The sequence below is a fragment of the Sabethes cyaneus genome, chromosome 3 (assembly GCF_943734655.1).
Source record: "Sabethes cyaneus chromosome 3, idSabCyanKW18_F2, whole genome shotgun sequence".
NCBI lineage: Eukaryota > Metazoa > Arthropoda > Insecta > Diptera > Culicidae > Sabethes > Sabethes cyaneus.
In genome coordinates, this window is record NC_071355.1 from 228,481,990 (window position 1) to 228,507,129 (window position 25,140).

A 25,140-nucleotide genomic window follows, 5' to 3' on the forward strand; every position below is an offset into this window, starting at 1 on the left:
CACATACCAAATTTGGTTCCATTTGCTTGATTAGTTCTCGAGATGTAATGAAATTTGTATTTCATTTCTATGGGAGGGGTCGAACTACGTGTAGTGGTTAGCATTCACGCCTCTCACTCCAAGTACCCGTGTTCAAATCCCAACCCCGCAGAAGTCACGAATGACCCAAGCTGTTAAAGTGACTATAATCAAAAATAAAAAAAAATCTATGGGAGCCCCCTGTCTTAAAAGGAGGGGGGTTCAGAACACTATAGAAGAACTTCCTACCTTCTAAAACTCCCACATGTCCCACATTCATTTGTATAGGAACCCCCCCCCCCTCCCCCACTCCTAAAGAAGAGAGGGATCTCAATTCACTATAGAAAAAAATCTTATCTACAAAAACCCCCACATACCAAATTTGGTTGCATTTGCTTGATTATTTCTTGACTTATGCTGAAATTTGGGTTTCATTTGTATGGGAGCCTCCCCTCTTAAGGAGGGAAGGGGTCTCTAACTATCATAAGAACCTTCCCCGGCCCTAAAAACCCCTACATGCAAATTTTCACGCCGATCGGTTCAGTGGTTTCCGAGTCTGTAAGGAACACGCGGACAGACAGATAGACAGAAATTCATTTTTATAGGTATAGGTATAAAGACAAATTGGCGTTTAACCAGAGGCCTGTTTTGAATTATTATATCTATTTGTCTGTGAAGTTGGAGAATCTGACACAGGCGAAGTATGTATATGTTTATAAGTTTACCGCATGCGGAGGTAGTTCTATTCTAATATACTGTAGGTAAATACTAACACTGCTTATTAAGCCAACTTGGTAGGTAAAGTCTTCCTAGTTAACGAAACGCTTCAATACCATCGCAGGCCATTCTCGAAGATTATATTCTCCTACGGTAAGTACAGGATCATACAAATTTTACTCACGCACATAAGTGTACTGTGATCGGCATCGCAAATTAATTGCAATCACATTTTTCTTGATTTTTTAGACATTTAATAAAATGCAGAAAGAAGATAATAGCAATATTTTAAAGTTTGTGCCTCTAAAATCATTTGTGCATTCTAATTTTTGGTACAAATTGGCAGATGTTAAATTGCACATAGATAAGCTCAGTGATTCTCCAAAAGCAATCCGAGCGTCCGTCAGCAGCGCCCCAACCCCCCGAGTTGTTATTGAGATTGACTGTACGGCTTTTAATGCTGCCGCAAACGGTAGTATTCCATTATCAAATATAGACTGTGATGGAATTTTACTAAATAAAAATACTATTGAAGAATTCAGAAGCACCGATAAAAATAAGCTGCTTAAACAAATCGGTGGCGAACACTATCGCGATCTCCTATCAAAAGAAAAACTCAATTGCAGCTCACAGATCATGCTATTCACAATATTCTCCTTCGCGGACTTCAAAACGAACAAGTATTATTACTGGTTCGCATTTCCAGTTCTACGAGATCTTAGCTACAGTTGCTTCCAGCCATGCTGCTTGTTGAAAACTGTATTTAGCGAGCAATGCTTATCTAATTTTGAGGTTGAGTTGAGCAAAATTCATGTACCATTTTTTATCTACAATGCCAGGACCTGCAGCGTGTTGAAACTTAACGAATCAATCTCACACAGCAATAAATCTAACAATCTTTTGAACATCGATTGGGAAGAAACATTTTTCTGTTATAGTGACTATTCTATAGGAGAAAAACCGAGTTGGATATTGCGACAACTTTTGGGCTACCTTTACATGACCTGCCCGATAATAGTTGGTAAACGAATCAACTGCGTCTGAATCCAAAAAGATCCAAAAAGCAGCATTGTTTATCGCATACAAATGCCATGTATCGATTTAGATTTGAATGAAGCATCCTGGATTGGTTGGGAAGCAGATGACAACGGGAAACTATTGCCAAGAATGGCAGACATGGCAAAAACAATGGATCCGTTAGTTCTCGCCAACCAATCGATAAATTTGAATTTAACACTGATGAAATGGAGATTGCTGCCGGAGCTGAACCTGGAAAGTATACGCGAAACGAAATATTTGCTACTCGGTGCTGGTACGCTCGGCTGTGGTGTCGCCCGTTCCCTGTTGGCCTGGGGAGCACAACACATCACATTTGTGGACCATGGACGTGTCTCTCTGTCCAATCCTGTTCGGCAGAGTTTGTTCTTTTACGAAGATGCGTTACGAGGAGGAAAACCTAAGGCATCCACCGCTGCGGAAAGAATCAAGCAGATTCACCCGTCTATTAATTCTACAGGTTATTGTCTGAAAATCCCTATGCCAGGACATCCGGTTGGAGAATCTCAGGCCGACGAAACTAATGCTACGCTGAATGTTTTGGCGGATTTGATAAAAACACATGACGTGCTATTTTTGCTCACTGACTCTAGGGAAAGTCGTTGGCTTCCTACAATGCTAGCAGCATTTTATGGCAAGATGGTGATTACGGCAGCACTTGGATTTGACTCATATTTAGTTATGCGGCATGGTTCTAAAAAAAACTGTTTCAGCCCCACCGAATGATATAAAAGGATTTATAGAGATACCCGGATATAAATTGGGTTGTTACTTTTGCAATGATATTGTTGCACCAGGAAATTCTGTGAAAGATCGTACTTTGGATCAACAGTGTACTGTTACGAGACCTGCTGTATCAAACATCGCTTCAAGTTTAGCTGTAGAACTAGCTGTAGCACTGCTTCAACACAGTTGCCGGGATGCTGCACCAGCATATTATCGATTACAGCATTTCGATGGTCCAGCTGAAGACGTTCCGGAAGGATTATTGGGAGTTTTGCCTCATTCAATTCGAGGCAACATTAGCGACTTCAACCATCTCATCACTGTCACGGAACAATTCTCCGAATGCATCGCCTGTTCGAAGCAGTTAATGACAAAATATGAGCAGGACGGCAATGCTTTTATAATTAATGTGCTTAACTCTTGCAAAATTCTAGAAGATATATCAGGAGTTTCAAAATTGACCGATAATGCGGCAGAAGATATTGATTTTCAAAGCGATGATGAATAAAGAATATTTACATGTTTGAATCAACCTGTAAAGCTTCAATACTCTGCCCTATCCTACCGAATTATACACTAACTACACTAATTGACGAGATTACTCGAATTTACGTAAATTTCGTTCGCAAGGTTGGACTAACAGATGTCAAATGCGTGAATCGCGTTCATTCGAAACGTCAGCGTGCAAAATTTACATGTCACTCCCTTGTGAGTTTTGTCATTTTGTTTTTAAAAATATGAAGATTGAACATTGTTATATTTCTGCTAATATAAGTATCTGATGATGGCCGAATAAAAGACTGTAGACCGAAACGTAATCAACCGAGTTTCGATATTTCCCCAATTATGATCAATCTGAATACATTCACATAAGGTCACTGTGACCAAAATCAAATCATAAAAATCAGTCTGTTATTTAAGTTTTAGAGGCTTTAAACGAATACTCCTCAACTTCGTAAACAGAAACAGTAGCAACCGCGTTCGACAAAAATTTAACCTAAGCTCCAAAGAGGATTCTATCAAACCTGTTTGTATTCGGCCGCTCTCCATCCAGACCTTCAACAGTGAATAAAAATTGCCTAGAAAGCATTAATCACAACCAACCTATAAACCACCATTTAGATGTTAGGAACAAATTTACCTAATCACACCCGACGACATGACACTAAGCTTCTGCTTGAACCGTTTGAAAGCCGCCAACGAAAACAAACCTTGACCGGGTGGCGTGACGGCTGACGGCCTTCCCGGGCCACAGGGCCAGGCCAACGTTCACTAGCAGAGATTATGTTTCCGGCCTGGCTCCAACACCCGTGCCGTGTAAGCAGATTATCGACCCCGATTTTTTGCTTTTTTTGTTTCCTCCTGAACCAACACCTTTCTTCCCAATCCAATCGGGGGCTACGAAGGAGCGCACGCGTGCGCACACCCCGCGGTCACTGGTTTTGCACTTTATTAAATCGATTTTCGGACTTAGTCTCAGCTTAAGGCGCCGGAAAATGCCGTTTTATTACCACCCTGGTGCGCATCATGGCTCCATAAAATTTTAATGTCAAAGAAGACTTAAGTTGATTGGACATTTTGAATGCCGGCCATCGAGTCGAATTGGACGATTTTATGGTGAATATTCGAAAATAGCCGGACCTCGGCGGATCCTATTAATTTATTGCTCTCACCAATGTTTTACCATTGGGAAACATAAAGATTTGCATTCTGGTAAGCGTCTCCGAATATAATGGGCAAACCATCACCAATCGTAGAAACGGCATTTTGACGTTACCGGCGGGCAATGATTCATTTTCGCTACATCCGAAGTCACCGGGGAGAACCGATTCCCCAAGCCCAAGCATCAACCGAGGACGGTTTGCTGCAGCGCCTAACGCAAATCAATTTGTTTGCCATTAAAAATGTACAAGTATTTGTGAGAAAGTACTGAAAACAATTGCCGACTAGACAAGCAGCCGCAAATTTGATCAAACAGGAATGTTAGCTAATCGGTGTTTCAGCAGGCTCAAAGAGAAAAGGCGATGATCATAAAAGTGTCAGCTTCGAGTTGAGATGCATGAAAAATTAGTTGTTTAATATTCAATGTAAATTTTATTTCCGTCGAAATAATGGAAAAAGCATCGATCTGGTTGAAGGAAGTTCGTGTGAACTGACCCTTCCGCCAATGGGGTGTCAATTGAGTTCGGTCAAGTTCACGAGTCTATTGGATATCGGTGGGAAATTCCCAGCTTCGACGGGCCATTCGTCATTCGAAAAATCGACTGTAATTTCAACAGTGACGATTGAGTAATATGAAGCAAGCATTAGAGCCCAACGGAGCCCCATTATCCAGGTGCAACAATCGCTAATCGGCTCATTCAGCCGGAGACCAATTTTGTCCGCTGTAGGCCTCCGATTCAACTGTCTCCAAACCTTTCAAGATTGAAACCTTGCCCGTATTGAACTCCAACAGCAGCTGGGTTAGCGGTAATCATCATTGCCACCGCCCGCCAGCCGTTTGAGTGAAGGTGATAATCTTTGATTGATCAACCAATTTGCCATTTCAAATGGAAGATAAATTGGTATAATTGGTACCTGTTTCGTCACGTAACCTGTCCCGGCCTATAGGGTCGTGTCTCAGCTCCGGGCGTCGTTCATCCAGCAGCAAAGGCGCGCAGCACCGAGCGTAAGGTGAATTGAGCTGCTGACAATTTCGAATCAAACTGTTTGTACCTAACCTAAGCTAAGTGGAAAGTGGGCACACGGCGCTCTGGCCGTTCGGCAACGCAACTAAATAATTCATCTAATGGGAAGGCTAATGACTACAAAGTGAAGATAAGTGTAGCACCACATGGTGACCCCCGGGTGCCAGCCGGGTACAACACGGGGCTTCGAAATTCCGACGCCTAAAGTATTGCGGCCGCGATAACTGACAAATCATTAATAATGGTTCATTTCGACCGTTTTTGGGATCGCTACCAAAAGAATCTTATTGCTTAATTTTACGGCGGCAATCCGGCCATTTAGCGGGCTTTTGCGTTCGCAACCTGACAGTATTATTTCGACAGTATTATACGAAATAGGCAGGGCAGTGTGTTGACAGATTTAGGAAAAGCAGGTTCTGGTCTTTTGGACCGATGCTGAAGTGCTTTGAAATTGTTTTATTTATAGTGGTCTGTCCTGCATTAAACACTGTGAAGTCAAGCGGTATCCGCATAGGTCCAACAGGCACAAATGATAAAATTGTGCCATAAAATACTAGCCTATTATGAAGCAGGCACTACGGAAGCATCCCAAGGAGATCAAATCTGAGGAAGACATGAAGATAAAGTTGATTTCCGTACAGAAGAAGCTGTAGCCAGGTGTTGTACAAAACTTTTGAGTGGTATTGAAGTTGAACGAAATAAATATGTCAAAAGCTTACTAATGGGTTATATTTTATAGACTGAAAGTTTGAAAAGGATCGGTCAAAACAGACTCTACAGTGGTTCACGGCCTCTTAAATACTCCGCAACTCCTATCCCTACCTCCTCGTTATACCCGCTGGGATACGAGCAACCTTGGTTCAGATCCTGTAAGCAACCTCCGTGGAAGTCAATGTCGTATGCTGACAGGTAAGGAGGGCTCTTTCGAGCTTCGTTGGTCCTCCGGCGAAATAGGGGGTTGGTGCTGCAGGCCTCGAGAGCCTCCCCACAATGGGCAAAAAGAAGGTAGTAATAATTGGAAGCCGCTGGTTTGGAATCTTAGAATCTAAGTAAAAAAATGCAAGAAATCGATTGCTGATCGTCCCATCTTGCGCAGACCTTGAGAAGATGTCTATTTTGCCCCATTATCTCCAAAACTCATGGCCAAAGCTAAATAAACAGTATAAAAACTTTTTTGCCTCTCATGAAATGGACTCAAATAACTTCCAAATGTTGTTAAAATATCAGAAGAATCAGAAGAAACTGTGTGAAATGCAAGAATAGTCCATTTTGCACAATTTACCCCCGATTACATAGTAAAACTTTATTAAAGCGATTAAAACTTGATCCAAATTAGTTATTGAAAATAGTCCAAGAAAATGTATATTTTAACGTACTGAATAACTTTGGAGAACAGTTGAAAGCAATAAAAAAATTTGATGCAAAGTTATTGTGCAGAATTGACTCTTAAGTGTCATTTTAAACAAATTATTATATCTCGCAACTAGTAAAAGATATATAGTTTCTATATGCAGTAAAGTTACCCATTTTAGCGTGTTCTATAATTTTTTTTGAAGACGAAAATTTTTTTGACGTATTTGAAAAACAAAAGTTTGTATTATTCTAATAGATGAACTTATGGTCACCCTAGTAGTGTTAAAAGATGCGCTCTATTTTATTCATAAACTTCTCCAAAGACAATATCGTAGAAAAATTGCATATTTTCTATGCAATAACAAATGAACGTGTTTTTGCGGGTCAAGGGGAGAATCAGGCAAAATGGACCGTTTGTGAATTCTTCACGGTACGAAATAGCTGACATTCAACTCTCCTGATGTTTTTCAAATGAACTGGTGATATTCAAGTTTATTCCCTGACCTTTGAGTTAGTTTTAAGGTGAAATTAGTCGTCAACGATTCTGCAAATTTCAAAAGCAGTTTTTTTTTGTTTGCAACAAAAATTTTGTTCATGAAAATATATTCGCTGTATTCAGATTGGCAAGAAGAATGCAGTGAGTACATTTTTATAAACAGAAGCCCGCTTTTGGGCCCAAAAACTGCTTCCGAAATTGGGCTCTCCGACTAACAGTTAATGACTGCTAGTTTCCCGGTAATCGCTCTAATTAGGTTTTACTGTGAATTTAGGAGTGAAGTGGGCAAAATGGACTATTCTTACATTTCGCACAGTATTAAATGGATGGAATTTGATTCTTCTGATGTTTTGACGACATTTGGAAGTTATTTGAATTCAGTTCATGGGCGGCAAATAAGTTTTCATACTGTTTAAATGGCTTTTGCCATGATTTTTGGGGATAATACGGCAAAAAGGTCATATTTTCAAGGCTTAATGGAGTAATTGGTTAAACAACACGCTCAACAAGAGATTGGGAGCTGTGAGTTCGACTCTCACCTTCGCTAAGTCTATATTTTTGGCCTAATATCAAGAATTTTCAGGTTGCCTGAATCTACATTTTTCGCGTTAAGCATTTATTCATCAGACATGCTTCTACGCCGCGAAAACTGTGTCAAGGACTTGGGAATACTGCTTGACTCCAACTTTGACTTCAAACAGCACATCGCATATATTGTCGATAAGGCCTGCAGGAATCTAGGATTTATCATGCGGATCGCCAAGAACTTCAACGACATCTACTGCCTCAAAGCCCTCTATTGTGCTCTTGTCCGGTCCAACCTTGAGTACTGCGCTCCTGTGTGGAGTCCTTACTACCAAAACGGAGTTGACCGAATCGAGTCACTGCAGCGCCGATACATACGTTTTGCACTTCGGAATTTGCCCTGGAACGACCCCTTTCAGCTGCCCTGCTATGAACAACGCTGCAGACTCAACGATCTTGACCCGTTGAACACTCGTCGCGACGTGATCAGAGCAATGGCTGCCGCCGACATGCTGACCTCGAGAGTGGACTGCCCATGTCTACTCGCGAACCTCATCATATACACAATTTACACACATACACATTTAGCACAATCATCGGTCTGCAACGCCATTTCAATCGATTTAGACATAGCTTCGACTTAAACGTCAGCCGCGAGGAACTGAAAACTCGTTTCCTGGCACTAGCACGTAGATTCTAGTTTAAGTATATCAGTAGGGCCAGTAGGCCTGTTGATATTTTTGTACAAATAAATAAATTCTTCCCCAATATCTTTTCAAGGTCTGCGCAAGAGAGGACTATCACCAACCGATTCTTTGCATATTTTACATAGGAATAGGTAACAAGTAAGATTCCAAATCAGCGCCTTCTAATTATTGGGATTACGAGTCCATTTTTGCCCATGGTGCACCACCACGAAAAAAAAAACTAAACCAATGATCGAAGAACAAGAAAATTCGACTGGAACAACCGGAATAGCCCCAGGCGACAAAAAAAAGACTACGCAGATAGCATTTTCAAAGGCATATAAAAGATAAAAATCAGCATTACGTCTAGATATACATGCTAATAAACCGTATTTGATGCGCAAAATTGGCATATTCGTCTTATTTTGGAAGCGATATACGTGATTAGCAATAATTAGAAGCGTTACGACTATATAAGTATTTATATACGACAATATCCGACTAAGCGCGACACGCTCCGTAATGCTATACGATTTTGTGCCGAAAATCGTATGTAGGTCAGTTATTATCATTATATACGACAGAAAATCAACTTGGGCCCACTTTATCAAGCTTTAGTTACGATTTCGGATTTGTTAGGAGATACTTATACGAGTTGGTATATAGTAGATATATACGAGTTGGTGCTAGCTGGGTATGGATTGGAAACTCGGGATATGGAACTGCCGATCTCTCAACTTCCAAAGAAGCACTCGAGTGCTCTCTCCGACGTAGTGAAGAGCCACAAGTTCGACGTCGTAGCGCTGCAGGAGATGTGCTGGAAGAGTTCAACGCTACGTACATTCAGAAATGGACATACCATCTACTAGAGCTGTGGCAACATACACGAATTGGATACAGCTTTCATAGTGATGGACGAGAAGCGGTAACGGGTGATTGGTGGTGGACAATCAATCCTCGAGTGTGCAGGTTGAGAATCAAGGACCGGTCTTCAATATAAACATCATCAACGTGCACAGCCCTCGCCTCAGAAGTACCGATGACGACAAGGATTAAGTTTAAGCGCAGTTGGAGAGTGAATACGACAGCATGGTATCAAGATCATCATCAGGAATTTCAATGTTCTGGTCGGCCAGGAGGACGAACATAAACCGGTGATTAAAGGGTGAACACCAGTTGACCAATGAAATGGGTCTAAGATTTATCAACTTTGCCACCTCCAAGAACACGGCCGTGCGTAATACCTTCTTCCAGCACAGACTCCTATACACGTACACCTGGAGGTCAGCAAATCAGACAGAATCACAGACCGATCACGTCTTGATCGATTGTCGGTACTTTTCAGACATTATCGATGTCAGATCCCATCGAAGCGCTAACGTTGACTCGAACCACTAGGGTGATTTAAATATTTTAGACAAGCGTTACGCTTACGCTATTTTGGACTTTTACGGAAAAATCAAATGGAAATGTCCAATATAGAGCAAGTGTAAGGCTTGTCCAAAATAAATAAATCACCCTACCTGAGATGCGCCCAAAACTCTCCGTTGTGAGCAACAATCGGTAGCGACTGTTCGGTCGGTCTGAAGCAGTAAGACGTCGCCGCAAATTATGCTCACTCACTCGAAGCTGCGCTGCCGGAGGAGGCCCTGCTCGACGAAGCCCTTCTCGAGGACTGTTCGAACACCATCATCACAGCCAGCAGTAGTGTAGCGGAGCATGTGGCACGGAATCAGCAGCGGAACGACTGGTTTGACGATGAATGTAGGAGGCTGATGGATGAGGAGAGCACTGCGCGGGCGGCCAAGATGCGCAGTGCCACCCGTCAGAACGTGGAAAGACACAAACAGAAGAAGATGCAGCGAAACCAAATCTTCCGGGAGAAAAAGCGCTACCTGGAAGAGCAGGAATATGTAGAGTAAAAGCGGTTACATCGTCTCAGGAAACGCGGAAGTTCTACCAGAAACTGAACGGATCTCGCAAAGGTTTTGTACCGCGAGCCAAAACGTGTCGGGATAACAATGGCAGTATTCTGACGGATGATCGTGAGGTGACCGATAGGTGGAAGCAGCACTTCGATGAACACCTGAATGGCGCCAAGACGAAGAACCATGGTGGCGTGGAAAGCGATTTCGACGGTGTATCAGAGCGGAGCTTATTAAAATGCGACCAGAAAAGCTGTGCCATTTGTATGCACCGGATAATTGATAGAACAGACCTATCAAGCCAGCTTCGTCGAAGGTCGATCTACAACGGATCAAATATTTGCACTGCAGCAGATCCTCCAAAAGAGTCGTAAATACAGAGTTCCCACGCACCATTTGTTCGTTGACTTTAAAACCGCATATGATAAGATCGACCGGAACGAGCTATGGAAAATCATGATCCAGAACAGCTTCTCCAGGAAGCTCATCAAACTGGTCTAATCTCCGATGGATGGTACACAATGCTGTGTTCGGGTTTCGGGAGGATTGTCCAGTGCATTCGAATTACACAAAGGGGTTTGTCAAGGTGATGGTCTCTCATGCCTGCTGTTCAACATAGCGTTACAAATTGTTATGAACCGATCGGATATCAACACGCGGGGCACGATCTTCAACAAATCTAATCAATTCGTCTGCTTTGCCGATGACAAGGATATTATCGGCAGAACATCTGTGGCGGTCGCAGAACAGTACATCAGACTAAAGCGAGAAGCAGAAAAGGTTGGGTTAAATGTAAATACGTCTAAAACAAAGTACATGTTGACCAGCGGAACCTAGACCAACCGACGTCGCTTGGGTAGTAGTATAATGATCGACGGCGATGAGTTTGAGGTAGTTGACAAATTTGTCTACCTTGGTTCACTGGTAATGGCACGATGATACCAGCCGTGAGATTCGGAGGCGTATTATCAGCAGAAGTTGTGCTTACTATGGGCTTACTATGGGTCGAGCATATTAAGTCCCCGTACAAAGTGTGCACTGTACAAGACGCTTATTATACCGGCTGTTCTCTACGGGTATGAAACATGGACAATGCTCGAGCAGGACCTCCAAGTGCTCAGATTTTTCGAAAGACTAAGTGCTAAGAACGATCTTCGGCGGCATACAGGGGAACGGAGTGTGAAAGCGGAGAATTAACCATGAACTCACACAGCTCCATGGCGAACCCAGTATCCAAAAGGTGGCTAACGCTGGACGAATACGGTGGGCAGAGCATGTTGCAAGAATACCGGACAACTACCCTGCAAAGATGGTGCTCGCCTCAAATACGGTAGGAACAAGACAATCAGGAGCGCAGCGAGCTAGACGCTTAAACCAGGTGGAGCGAGATATGACGGAGAGTACTCGGTGTCCGAGGAATTGGAGAGCGGTAGCCCACAACCGAGTTGATTGGAGAAACCTTGTTCAACAGGCTTCGTCTTAGGACGACAAACCACATAAGTAAGTAAGTAAGCGCTCATCACAATACATTTAAAACTCCTACCATCAAATAATCCTAATCGCTTCCAATCGTTTTAAAATATATGTTTTGAGCACAGAATTGTTTTCCATGAGAGAAGGTTATTAAAACTTTTCGCTGGACTTATGTTAGCTTATGACCTAATAATTAACGATACAGGACATCTCACAAAAAGATACCAAAATTAATCACGAATTATACCACGGAAAGCATGCAAAAAGATATAACTATAGTCAACCTCAGTGCGCTTGTTCAATAATAGAAATTATATCAACCCATAAAACTCACAATTGGCTCAGGTATTCAAACTCTATCAGTACCTTCCGACGGTATAACATCGCATATACCACACATTCCACGCTTGATTCGATACACTTGAATCATCAACCTGTTCGTTGATGCATAAAAATTAATCCATTGTTTCCAAATTAAATATTCCTCCCCCTCCGCGATCGGTGCCGGGTCGGACGGGGGCAGGGCGTTTCATATTTCCCCATTGTGTTGGCGCCCATATTTCATTGTACACTTTTGTATCATCGTCAGTCACCGACAGTCACGTACCCGTAGATACTTCAGACGACGATAGTAGAGCAACGATGACAAACGACCATCGTTGATACGTCGTCAGCCAGAAGATCTTCGGCTAGTTTTTTCAGGCATGGATGAACCTGCCACAGCGAAAAGTTGTGTCCTCAAGTGAGCTGAGCTGATGCGGGCAGGGCAGGGCAGAGCAGCAGCGCTCCAAAAATTTCGAAGAGGAGATGCGCATTCATGACCTGACGACGTTGCATGACGACTTGTTGCGGGGAAGATTTTTTTTTATTATTATTTCTAAGACGATGATCGTTATTATTTACCGCTCCTGCGCACGCTTCTTGCACTTCTATCACAAGCTGGAGTCAACCCAAACCGAGATGTGACGATGACGAGAGAGAGAGAGACGTACAGAAAGGAAATGAACGATTTTTCTGGGTTTGGCCCAAGTTTAGCGTATAATATTCAAATCAATTTGCCCGTTCATCAGCGCAGAGCAGGGAACTGAACAACTTATACGGTGGACCTGCTTGCTTGCGGAACGCGGACCAGTCTGTGGAAACAAAAGAAATCCATTTGTCATAAAACCGTGCGTGGTGCGCGTTTTGCGTGTCGTGATGGTTTTCGACATTTTTATGAGAGATTGCGCCTTTTCACTTCAAGAAGCCTTTCTACACGGTTGTTGTTGTTGTTATTGAACTTTCCTGCCAAGAAAAGTTATGCTATACGAAGGGGGAAAAGCTTGTAATTATAGCATCATGCTCACGTAAGCGAGAAATATGGCATGTCCGATAGGTACGGATAGGGTATAATTAGCCGCTCCAACATTGGCACGATGAGTTTATCATGGGTGCAGTCTTTTGATGTAAGCTCACCTCGAATTAACTTGCTTAAAATACTCGAGGGGACGACACCCAGCGATCGATTGATTAACGAAAAATCGATAACAGTTTCTTATCATATGATGGTGCCAAACATGATATGTTTCTTTGGCTTTCCACTTCAAAATCATTTCATTGAAATAATTTTATCCGATAAATAAGCTATAATAAATTGACACCTTCCTGATTGTCGTTTTGTGAGCCAATTATGACTTAATTACCTGATATATTCGAACCGATTATCGTTCCTCTCCTTAAATGCACACACTTACACCGGTCGCACAAATGGCTCCAGTTTAAGGCAATTAAATCTTATTTGTGTAAGATGCCAAATTAAGATATCACCCTCCGCACCAACCGACCGACTGACTACTGGGTGCCGTGGTCCTCGTAAAAACACGGTTGGTTCCGCGAGCAACCGAGCAGCAGCCACGAAACGTCTTTGGGTTTGGACGAAAAATGATTCAAAATATCGATTACTAACAGGAGGATTCATTAATCAAAAGTGGACCGTCCTTCTTCGCTCGCTTCCGACGACGTTTTCCGTCGTCTTTGTGAGTGGAATAAAGCGCTGATGTTTGTGTCTGTTGATAGTGAATTTAGTGAAGGGTTAGGAAACACAAACTACCGATGCTGATTGGCTATCGTGGCGGTTGAAGGAAGCATCAAACTTAATGCTTCGTGTTTGAGGTTTTTCATGGCACAGTCCTTTCAGGGGTTCTTCAATACTTATAGGAAGGTGAGTGTATGTTTTATTTAATTTTATACTCAAAAGTACAGCTTGAGTTTGTTATCACCGCATTAGGCCATTGCAAATTATTTGGAATGGCTTTAAAAATCGGGGGGCAATAAAATAATTTGTGAGATATAAGTCAATTTTTTTATAAAATCAACTGTCTGTGGGCCTAAGAACTCGAAAAACTTAGTATACGGAGTATTAACGCATCTAACACGAAACAGAAATGGAAATTGAAACAACGGAATTTCCGAAAATTGGCAAAAAAAATTTCTTTCGATTTTGTCTATCTTTTCGTAAGTTTTTGCATGAAAAATAAAAAATAATATACATGAAAAACAAGAACTGAAGTTTTTGGAGCGTCTTAGTAGAATACGAAACCTGAAATTAAATTGAAAAGAAAACTTTCCAAAGTGTTCGAAAACAGACACTGATGAAGCCTGTAAGTCGTAGGCGAAATACGTATCTGTCAAGAATAAATATAGGGGAGAGACGTCTACAGTGAGACACTTTTTTTCCAAAAATTTTAAAAAATTTTTGGTGATAGTTACCAACGAGGTCTTCAACCCATTTGAAAGGTATATCCTTCTAGTTGTCTAAAAAAAATGTTTCAGCCCGTTTGGTTAAAAGATAAAATAGTTACAAACGCAAATGTGAAGGTGTCTTTTTGGCTCACTGTTCCCCAGTAGGTGGGAAGAGTGAGACAACGAGTATTGAATACTGAGACACATATTAGAATTAAACTTAAACCATATTTTTTGGTAACAAAGAATAATTTAGAAGTCGTACTGTTTATTTTGTGCATAAAGGATACATTATTGTTCTGCAGTATTGAAAATTCCGATTTTTCTCACATCTACATTTATATTCATATAAAGGTCAAATCCTGGTTATCTGACCTTCAACTTACACTTCAGAACTCATTTACAATCAATTTATATGGATTGGTTTACAATTCAACTCAAAAATTTTTTTTGGAAATTACCCACATCTGTTTGTCTCACTGTTCCCAATAGGAATGTTTTATAAGAAATAGTGAAATAGTGGTGTTAGCAAACAATTCGATGGTCTTATATTTTTTATTTTTATCTCTCATTCCTATGAGATGCCATGTAGTAACTTTAATTTGGATTAGTTATGCGATTTGCCGTTAAAAATCACCTGAAAATGTTCGCAATAAAATTTACTTTGACCCCCCCAAAAACGACTTTTGTTGAAAAATATACTTAAAAATTAATAAATTTTTCTCAAACTGTATTATGTGATATAGATTCACAAACTTTACTTTGCAGGAAAATATCATGGATCTTGTACGTTTTATGGCGAAGCTATTCCCGATGTCTCACTGTTCCTGTTGTCTCACTGTTGACTACTCTCCCCTACATAGTAGAATTTAATTGAAAAGTTGTCTTTTTGATTTAATTTCAAGAATAGATCTGGTTTTTACGTTTAAACTTTAAGTAAAAATGCTTTCAACGCTAACGCAACGCAACGGCTGGATAACAAAATTCTTTTTGTGTTCTTTTCCCCCCTCTAGTTGCCAAACACCGGAAGGACAAAAACTTTATAAATTATAAAATATTTGTAATGGCCTTACTAACACTGAACTGGCGAACTCAGACAGAAGGGGGCGTTGTTTTGACCTGTAAAAATCATTTAATCAGAGGATATGGTAGATTCATTTTTTCAATCGATTCGCTTATAGACCAAACAAGTGTTTTAGTCTTGACCATGAATTGTGGTCAGGCATATTAATTAATATTTTGAAACAGTAGGTAGTCTTTTACAATTGATGAAGGGAGTGTACCATGCTGCATCAAAATCCGGACGGTACCAATATCCGGACACCATCATTAATTTATCCTTATTAAGCAATAAAATAAGCAATTTATGAGGTGTGGCTAAGTAAATAACTTTGCAAATATAACTAAGATCATTTACACATAATCGGTGGTTAAGTAGGCTGCGCGAAATAACGAAATAAATCCAAACATAACGTTGGTGTCAAACAGTGTCTGTTTTCTGCGATTTTTTTCAGAGTACTGAAAAGTAGTGCTTTCAAACTTTAAGGTTTTGGGGACAAATTATTACAAAGAACCCAACTTTTTAGGCTTAGCATCAACAAAGAAGGTTAGTTGTTATTAATTGTGACAGTGTTATTCATTAAAGTGTTGGGATAAAGTATATTTTAATGAATAATTAGGCTGTCCGGATTCAAAACCATGTTTTTAAATCCGGACATACTTCACTATTGATGGTAAACTACTTGTTGTTTTTCTTAGAAAATCCAAGAGGACGCGTTTAACCAGACAAAAGCTGTGATACGAGGAGGAGTTTCGATTCATGGAACCATAAACATATTAGGAATTCCAAAAACTACGCATGAAGATAAGGTGAATTCGAGATATGTTAGTGATCGAAGGAACATTCAGGATGCGTGTTCAAATGAGGATGAGAAAATCATGTTGGATTACATTGTTGCAAATGCAGAGGAAGGATATCTGGTCACCGCAAAAATAATGATTCAAGGTAGCCGTAAAATGTCTTGGGAAGTCAGAAGAGTTTTAACACAGATCTCCCGGCCGTGAGTGCATCAGATGATTTTAGCAACCTGAGATTAAGATCAAACCATCTATGATTATGAAAACTATTAGATCTAAATAAATGAAATAACTTCTTATTGATCCGTTCTTTACAAAATACATCTTTTTACTTATCAAATACATGCCTTAAATAGTTTAAAGCATTCAATGAGAAGTACCTAATCACTTTCGTTCTCTGACTACGTAGGTAATTTCTTCAATGCCGTACTTGACTAAAATCGTACACACTTAAAAAACTCAGCAAAATTTGCCGAGATCTGGACAGCCGAGCGTTCGGTGAAAATTTCAGTTTTGCAAATCGACGTTTACGGATCTTTACTAACATTTGGCATCATAAAAAATTTTACCGAACGCTCGGCTGTCCAAATCTCGGCAAAATTTTGCTGACTTCGGCATTTTTTTTAAGTGTGTATCTTTAATGACACAATAGTGGAATTAAAGGTGAAATATGTATAGAAGACCGTTAATTTAGTAGTTCTTATTACAATTGATAAGTTGTTTGCCTATAGGCATAAATTTCTAAGACAAAATATTGTCTGTCCGGAAAACGATTCAAAAGTGTCCGGATTTTGATTCATTGAGATGTGAGGTGTCCGGATTTATGAACAAAACATAGCTTTTTGTTTCTTTTATTTTAATGTATTTTATTGAGTTTTTATTAAAAAAATTAAGTGTTACTGTAAGTTTAAGCTTTATATTTGATTATAATACAAAGCATTTATCGTTACGTTGCGAAAGTATTTTTTACGAAGCATATTAAAAATATGACCTGCTTAAGTGTCCGGATAGTGATGCAGCACGGTAGAAGAAAGTAATGAAATTTAAGTGTGAAGGAGAAAGAGTGGAAATGTCTGAGTGGGGTGGGGGGTTTATTAGTAGTTACGCTTAACAAGCAGTCGTTATCACTCCTACCTTTTGTCTAATGCTGGAAGGTGCATCCAAGCTATAAGGTCGAACCAAGCTATAAACTGAGATTATAACCGGATTCGAACCCACAACACCCGAATTCGCTTATTTTATTTTTATTTTATTTTATTTACTTCTTATCATCATAGCGTAAGGATAATCCTTTTAATATTGCTACGACCAGTTCAACTGAGCAATATTCTTCTAATAATTGATTGTTGATTCGCTTACCCCAAAAATACCAGTTGATTAGAATAAAAACTCCGGGCTACCGGATGAGGATACCATGAGGCTTTTACATAAATTTTATTAGAATAGGAGGGACACGTGCCTCAGCCCTAAAATTGAACTAGAAATTGGAATACAAATATGGAAAAGGACTTGTAATTGGAAACGAAATAGGACTTGAAATTGAAACTGCAGTTAGACTTTGCTTATTTATTTATTGACAAAGGACAGACAGTATTAAATCCTTAATAAAGACTACAAAATATAGTCGAAACGTCGGAGAAAGTACAGAATCTGTTCTGATTTATTAAGACTAACAGCCGATAAAAATAAAATAGTTTATTTATTTACTAGTTGAGCCCAAATCTTACGATCCGGAAAATATCTGTCTGTTCAGAATTCAGAAAACTACGGATACATTTCATTGGCCAGTGTTTGCGAATATGTTTAATCTTTCTGTTGGTTCCTTGAGTTCTAATAATGCATAATATAGCTCTAAGATGTTGTATATAAAAGAGTCATAGCCGGAAACTGAAACAAATAGTTTTTATGGTCGTATTGGATTTTATTTAACTGAATAAAAACATTATCTACACTGTGCTGATTCTATAGGCGGGCAATATGGTTCTTTTGTGTGAGTGGCTCTGAACTGTCTATCCAGCTTTTTACGAGCCATAATGGCGGACGTGTTCGTAATATTTGAACACCATTTTTGACATTTCCCCAATACATCGCACGTTTTCTTTCCGTACATTCCTTTAGTTTTACCGTGAACGTGCGAAAATAAAACGTGCGATGTATTAGGGAAATGTCAAAAATGCTGTTCAAATATTACGAACACATCTGCCATTATGGCTCGTAAAAACCTGGATTGTCTGCTGCAAACCGATTCATATGGTCGGTGTTAAGTCAGACAGAACCGAGTGGCAAAATTCTGACTTCGAGGAAAACGCATTCAAAGTTTGCTGCATTCGAAATCATCTTCTAACTCTGACTGTTTGCAACATTTATGTAGTCTGATTAGAGTAAAATTCTTGATCGTTTGCTATCTTTAACTCATTTTTTAAAATTTTACGACTTGGTCCGGTCTGATTTAACACCGACCATATGATATCGCGACAAGCAATCGAGTTGAACAGGCGAGTCGAACAGTCGAATCAACCAATCGAGTCAAGCAGTTGGGTCGAGCAGTCAAGTCGAACAGTCAAATCGAGTAGTCTAGTCGAGCAGTTGAATCAAGCTGTTCAGTAAAGCAGTCCGATCGAGCAGTGGAGTCGAGCAGTCTAGTCGAGCAGTTAAATCGAGCAGTCCAGTCGAGCAGTTAAGTCGAGTAGTCCAGTAGAGCACTTGAGTCGAGCAGTCGAATCGAATGGTTTAGTCAAGCAATCGGGTCAAGCGGTTAAGTCGAAAATAGAGTCGAGAGTTCATTAAGGCAGTCGAGTCGCACAGTTGAGTCAAGCAGTTGAGTCGAGTAGTCCAGTCGAATAGTTTTTTCGAGCAGTTCAATCGAACAGTTGAGTCGAGCAATTCAGTCGAGTAGTCTAGTCGAGCAGTTAAGTCGAGCTGTCGAACCAAAAAGTTAAGTCAATCAGTTGAGTCGAGCAGTCAGGTTGAGTGGCTAAGTAGAGCAGTTAAGTCGAGCAGTCGGGTCGAGTAGTAAGTCAAGCAAATGTGTCAAGCAGTCGAATTGAGTAGTCCAATCGAGCAGTTAAATCGAGCTGTTCAGTCAAGCAGTCAGGTCGATCTGTCCAATCAAGCAGTTGAGTCAAGCAGTCGAATCGAATAGTTCAGTTGAGCAGACCAGTCGAGCAATCAAATCGAGTAGTCTAATCGACCAGTCCAGTCGAGCAGTCCAGTCAACCAGTTGAGCAATCGAGCAGTCTGGCAGTCGACCAGTGAGTTGACTGAGAATGCAACCCATTGCTACGAAAGCATGACGTCCTGTCAAGGGCTCTCAGCCTCAGCCACTAGAACAACTGTCTTCTTTTCGATAATCCCTATAAAGCGAGACAAAGCCTTCTATGGTAATGGCCACCCCATTCCCCCTTTTACTTCTAAATTTCGTGAAGTAAGAGGTGAGCAATTTTCAAAATTTTTGCAGCTTTCGAATGAAAGTAACAGATTTGAGCTAGCTGGCATAGTTTTTATACTAGAGTTAATTTAAGATAAACAGAATCGAAAACTAAAATGTTTAATAACGCTGTAACGATTGATATTAGACCATATGCGTAGAAGGTTTTTTTTTGTCAAATGTGGTTCTCTATCACCCCCTGAAATACCTGCACTAAGCTACCTAACACCATGTATATATATAGATTTATTTATTTAGTACGTTAAAACTCAGTGTCAGTTGGAATTCAGTAGAAACTATTATGTACAGACTGAAATGGTTCTTATTTATGCTATTGTCTTGAACGCTAATTGCTAATTTTGCAAAATGCTAATTTCAAAACGATGCCGCTCTTAGATTTCATGGACACTGGTCGCCAAATCTCGCTCCACCTGGCCTAACCATATTTTTTCCTGCAACCCTGGCCGTGTTGTTCTTACAGGATTTAAAGCAAGGTAATAGTTCGGCGCTCTTGCAACATGCCATGTCCATTGTATCCGTTCAGCTTTAGCCATCTTTTGCATATTCGATAAATTCACCCGAAATCCTAACACGGTATTGTGTACCATTTCGCGTAGTTTTATGCAGCCTGGGAAGCCGATTTCGTTCATTATTTTCCATAGCTCTATTCGGTCGATGGTATCATATGCAGCATTGAAGTCAACGGTCGAATGGTGCGCGGGAACTCTATATTCATGTTATAAATGACGGTAATATTGAAATATAATTTGTAAACTATTTCTTTACCATATTCAAGCAGTCATTCTGTAAATTTCAATTCAAAAGCAATTATATTTTGACTGAAGTTTCTGGAGCGTCCCTGTAGAATACGAAACCTGAAATTGAATAAAAAGAAATCTTATTCAATTTAATTCTACTATCTAATAGAACCTAAGATCTAGATCTAGATCTAATCTATTAGATCTAAATTTAGATCTAGATCTAGATCTATTCTATTAGATCTAAATTTGGATCTAGATCTAATCTATCTAATAAATAGTAGAATTAAACTGGATAAGTTTTCTTTTTAATTATATACTACAAAACTGCCCTATTAACGTAGGACTACGCAGATCAACAATTTCCGATAGCCACACTCCACAGTAGAACGACAGAGCAAGTTCGTTTGTTTTAACTGATTTTGCTTTGCTTTAACTAAATTAACAAAGTCCAACAAGCCCAATTAGATACTGATGATGATGATCTAGTAATCGCATTTGATTTACTATTTTTATTATTTGGCTTTTTTTATTGAATGCAATAAATTATGCACTTCAAATTAGGGAAAATAATTAGACGCAAAAGATTTTTTCATCCACTCGCGCTCGTGGGCTATTTAAATTCTCTTGTTTGCAGTTTGTCTGCTCTACTGGCACTCTGAGTAGGTAGTTTCAGTTAACGTAATCGTTATGGTTAATCTAATGTTATTCTTGAAAACAAATGCCTTGTTGTAAATTCACTACTCTTGTAAATATTGTACTCTTTTAGTTTAAACTTTATTATTAGGCCATGGCAAATTGCAAAATTTTTAAGCCTTTTGTCACCCCTCCCCCCTCCCTCCTTCGAAAATTTGCTTGAAAGATCCGGGGGCAAAAAAATAATTTGTAGGATATGTATACGTATATCATGTATATCGTATACGTTAATTTTTTTTATAAAATCGATTGCATGTCGACTCTGCCAGAAAAATAGTAATGTCAGTTGCTAACTTCATTTGCCCAACTCCGGAAGGACAAACACTTCATAAAATATTTGTAATGGCCTTACTAATCTATGATGAAAAACCTCCTCCAAATAAACTATATATTAATATACGAGATTGTTTGTAAGTAGAAGTTACTAGATAATATTGTATTCCTTTGCTACTTACTAATCATTGGTGTAATTAGCGTTTCTTTCTAAGGAGGGCTATAGCCCCCGGCATTTTTATTCGACCATTTTATTTGGTCGGCCAGGACAATTTTTCTAGGGGGACTAATCTCCCCTTGCCCCTCCCCCATCCAACTTCCGCCAACGCTTACTAATAGCGTAAAATAGTGGGTCAAACAAAATTTTTCACCTAATAACATTGATTAAAGCTCGGTTTTCAGAAACGAATGGGTAGTTTTCATCTAAACCACGTTATGTAACAGGTCACAGGTGCACCGCGAAGTTTGTATTTGCATTCATAGTCGGCAATGTTCAATGGCATAATTCAATCACCTGTTGCATGTTGCACCAAATATAAGAAACATCAGGCGAGTGAGACAGAAATCTGTTGCGCGATATGAAATGTATCATTCCTGACGTCGAATAGCATTAGTGCTCTGAAGAGATGTAACATACTACTGGTGAGCACCAGAGAGCGCTATTATATTACAGAGCCACCTATTGTCGAATGGAAGTAACAACTGACGCGACTGTGAAATATTTCACCTACACTGCTGGCTAAAAGATTTAGCACCATTAAATATGAAAATTATTGCCGTCGTCACTGCACGATTTACTGAGAGTGAACTTATAACTGCTGTATTTCATTTTTATCAGTTTCTTAGAGTTTGAAGTTCCACTAAGAGCTGAACATTTACACTTACACATCTTTATTTTTGTTGTATAGCAGCTTATCAAGCGCTTGTTCTGTTGGGTTTAGCTATATAATAGTGGAATAAACTACTCTTAAACAAAAATGTTTGTTAGATTGTACTACTGGTCCACTTTAAGTAACTAGGTTAAACCTGCTATGCATTTGACGAAGTCAACTGGCTTACGGAGTTTGCTTCAACTACAGTTAAACGTAATCAAACAAATAATTGAACTAGATTATGATTTACAACACTAATTCGCATTCAGCAATTTCATCGAAATTAGTTCCTTTTTCTATAATGGTTTACTTACAGGCCATCAGGAATTGGTCTAGGTCCAACGTTTAAACAATAAACTTGGCTGTAAAAACAGGGTATTTCAACATTCTAATAATATTGTTTACTTTCTGGACAACACATTGGTTTAGTTTCAATCGAAAAGAAAAATCTCTGATATGTTGGACGAGCTGACTCTGTCACTTTGCTCTAAAATATGTCGTCGCGGCCCTAGCAAACAAAAGTGTGCTTGCATTTGCATGTGATTGGTTCATTTGGTTAAAATCGTTTTGCCATAAGACGTAATCCTATGTCTCCAGTGTATGAGATAACTCATCATGAGTAGCCACCATCAAGTTCCGATCTACTGGATTGGGGACTGTTTATTTGTATCATACCACAGCTATATTGTGCTATGCACTACTTACGCTAAGAAGCAAGTACATAGGTGTCCTTTTGCGCTACGGGTGGACGTTGTTTTTGATGATTTCGGCTCGGTTGCACTCAATCATATTTATTTTGTGTCCACAAACATCCCATTCAGGTTACAGCAGTCTGCAAAATAGCGCATCAGTAAGGAACCGTATTATATCCACCGAAAAGTGATCAAATTTATATTGCTTTTTAGTTATTATGTATAGAATTTAGGCTACAAGAGTTAGAGTCTGCGATAAGCCAAATATCGTGACATTAGTTTAGTACTTGCTGGGCACGCACCTGTCATTTGATCAGTATGTAGTTTATTTAAGAAAATATACTTCAAACGTATTTATATTTTAATTTACAATGTTTACTTGAGGAGTAAGTCCCGGTGAATTGGCTAGCAATCACGCCACTCACTCCGAGGACCCGGGTTCAAATCCCAACCCCGCAGAAGTCACGAATGACTTAAAAGTGTAATCTAACAAAAACAACTTTTACTTGACACTTTTAATCGAAAAATATTCTTTAGAGCTCGAATAAATTTCCCATTTTCCCAACCAATTGCTGTACTCTGTTTTCGTTCAGCAAAAGTAAGACAGGAAGACCTAGAAACCGCCACTCATGAAGTGTAAGAACAGATGGAAAAATAAGCTACTTATGATTTGAAAACATCTTCCAGATGGTAGACACTTTTTTCGCCCGAGCAGCTTCCGTTTTTTGCTGCCGTATGCCAACCGGAAGTGTGGGTGGTAGCAAGCAGATCAGGATGTAAAGGGTAGCCGGAATAATGAAACATATCCTCTGATGTTGCTGAATTCATAAGGAAACTTTGACAGCATCCTTCATGTGCTCAAATTTCATTGCTATCTGTCGATGCCGGAAAAAAACTCTACATTCAGGATGCTGCAGTGTACTGAGCTTGGCATTACTTGAATTACGTTTCTGGATGGAATACTGTTCCGCAACATCTGCGTTCACCCGAGGAAAGGAGAAATTTAATTAAAAGTCAATCATTGCGTTCGTTTCCTTGCTTTGTTAGCAAACGACTCAGTCTTTCGCAAATACCGTCAATCATTGGAATCAACCTGCTGCTACCAATCGTACAGAACACGTCAAGTAGTTCTTGACTTCAAAAGGGTAGGTACTCTACTCGTAGCAGAGCAGAATCTTGTTAAGCGAACTTTTCGTTGGAGACATTTCCGCAACCCACCGTACTTAGTACGAAAATACCATTCAATCAAAGCAGAAGTGACGGACGTCCGCCGGTTAAGGTAAGCCGTCGTGCTTCGTGGCATTCGTCGTTAGAACTGCGGGTTCTGATCCGAGGAAATCCAAATTGGTCATTTCAATCACCTGTGTCAAAGCATTTTATTAATTATTTCGAAACTTTCATTCACATCCAGCCTAATAATCACATATGTAGACTTCTGCCAACATTCTCATTTAATACTTGCCTTGCATGCTTTCAACCGACTAGCTGTTAGGTCAAGTACTATCTGTCAGCCCTGGAAAAGCAGTGCAATTAAGGCATTTTCGGTTGACCTCCGTGATGATAGAGCTCATGAGTGGTGTAACATTCAACAGTCAGTGGGAAAGCATTCAAAAGTAATTCTAATGTTCTGCTCGTGCACTTACTTGTTCAGTTCTATCCCATTTCCAAGGGAGAAAAGTTAATTCATTCGCTGCTGGTTGAGCCGGTTCCGCCCTGTGTGCCAGGACTGGCATTATGAAACCGCAGAAAGTGCATGAATTTGCACCGATGCGATGCCGACAACAAGCCAACCCTCGGTATATATAATTGACCGAGTGCATGGTTGTGGTTTCGGTGTACGCATCTTTAACATGGGATGATTGCTGATGCGTGGCACGGGAAACCGGGGATGAGACGAGACTGAAACATACCTCAGTGGAGTGGGCGGCTGGTGGCTTTAATCCAAATAACCGCACACACTTGGTCCTGCGGTGGGAAGGAAGGATGCTCGCTGCCGTTGCATAACGCTTTGCTAGTGTGGATTTTAAATTCGCCCTTCAAACACGTTGAAAGTAAGTCTTCCTGGAGGGATTTACTGGCAGTCAGTACGGTGTGCAACAGTTGGCCGGAGAGTAACTGTTATTTACTGCTCGTACTACTACACCGTGTAATCTCTGTATGAGCTGTCAGTAGAGTACTGGAG

At 40.0% G+C, this 25,140-nt stretch overlaps 1 protein-coding gene across 1 annotated transcript; it reads left to right on the plus strand.

Annotated features, from left to right (window-relative positions):
• The first annotated feature begins 1,821 nt into the window (after positions 1–1,821).
• Positions 1,822–3,025, plus strand: LOC128740839 (ubiquitin-like modifier-activating enzyme ATG7). The gene is given in 2 exon segments (XM_053836406.1): positions 1,822–2,484; positions 2,486–3,025. Coding segments are annotated over 2 exon segments (1,203 nt in total).
• Positions 3,026–25,140: the final 22,115 nt, after the last annotated feature.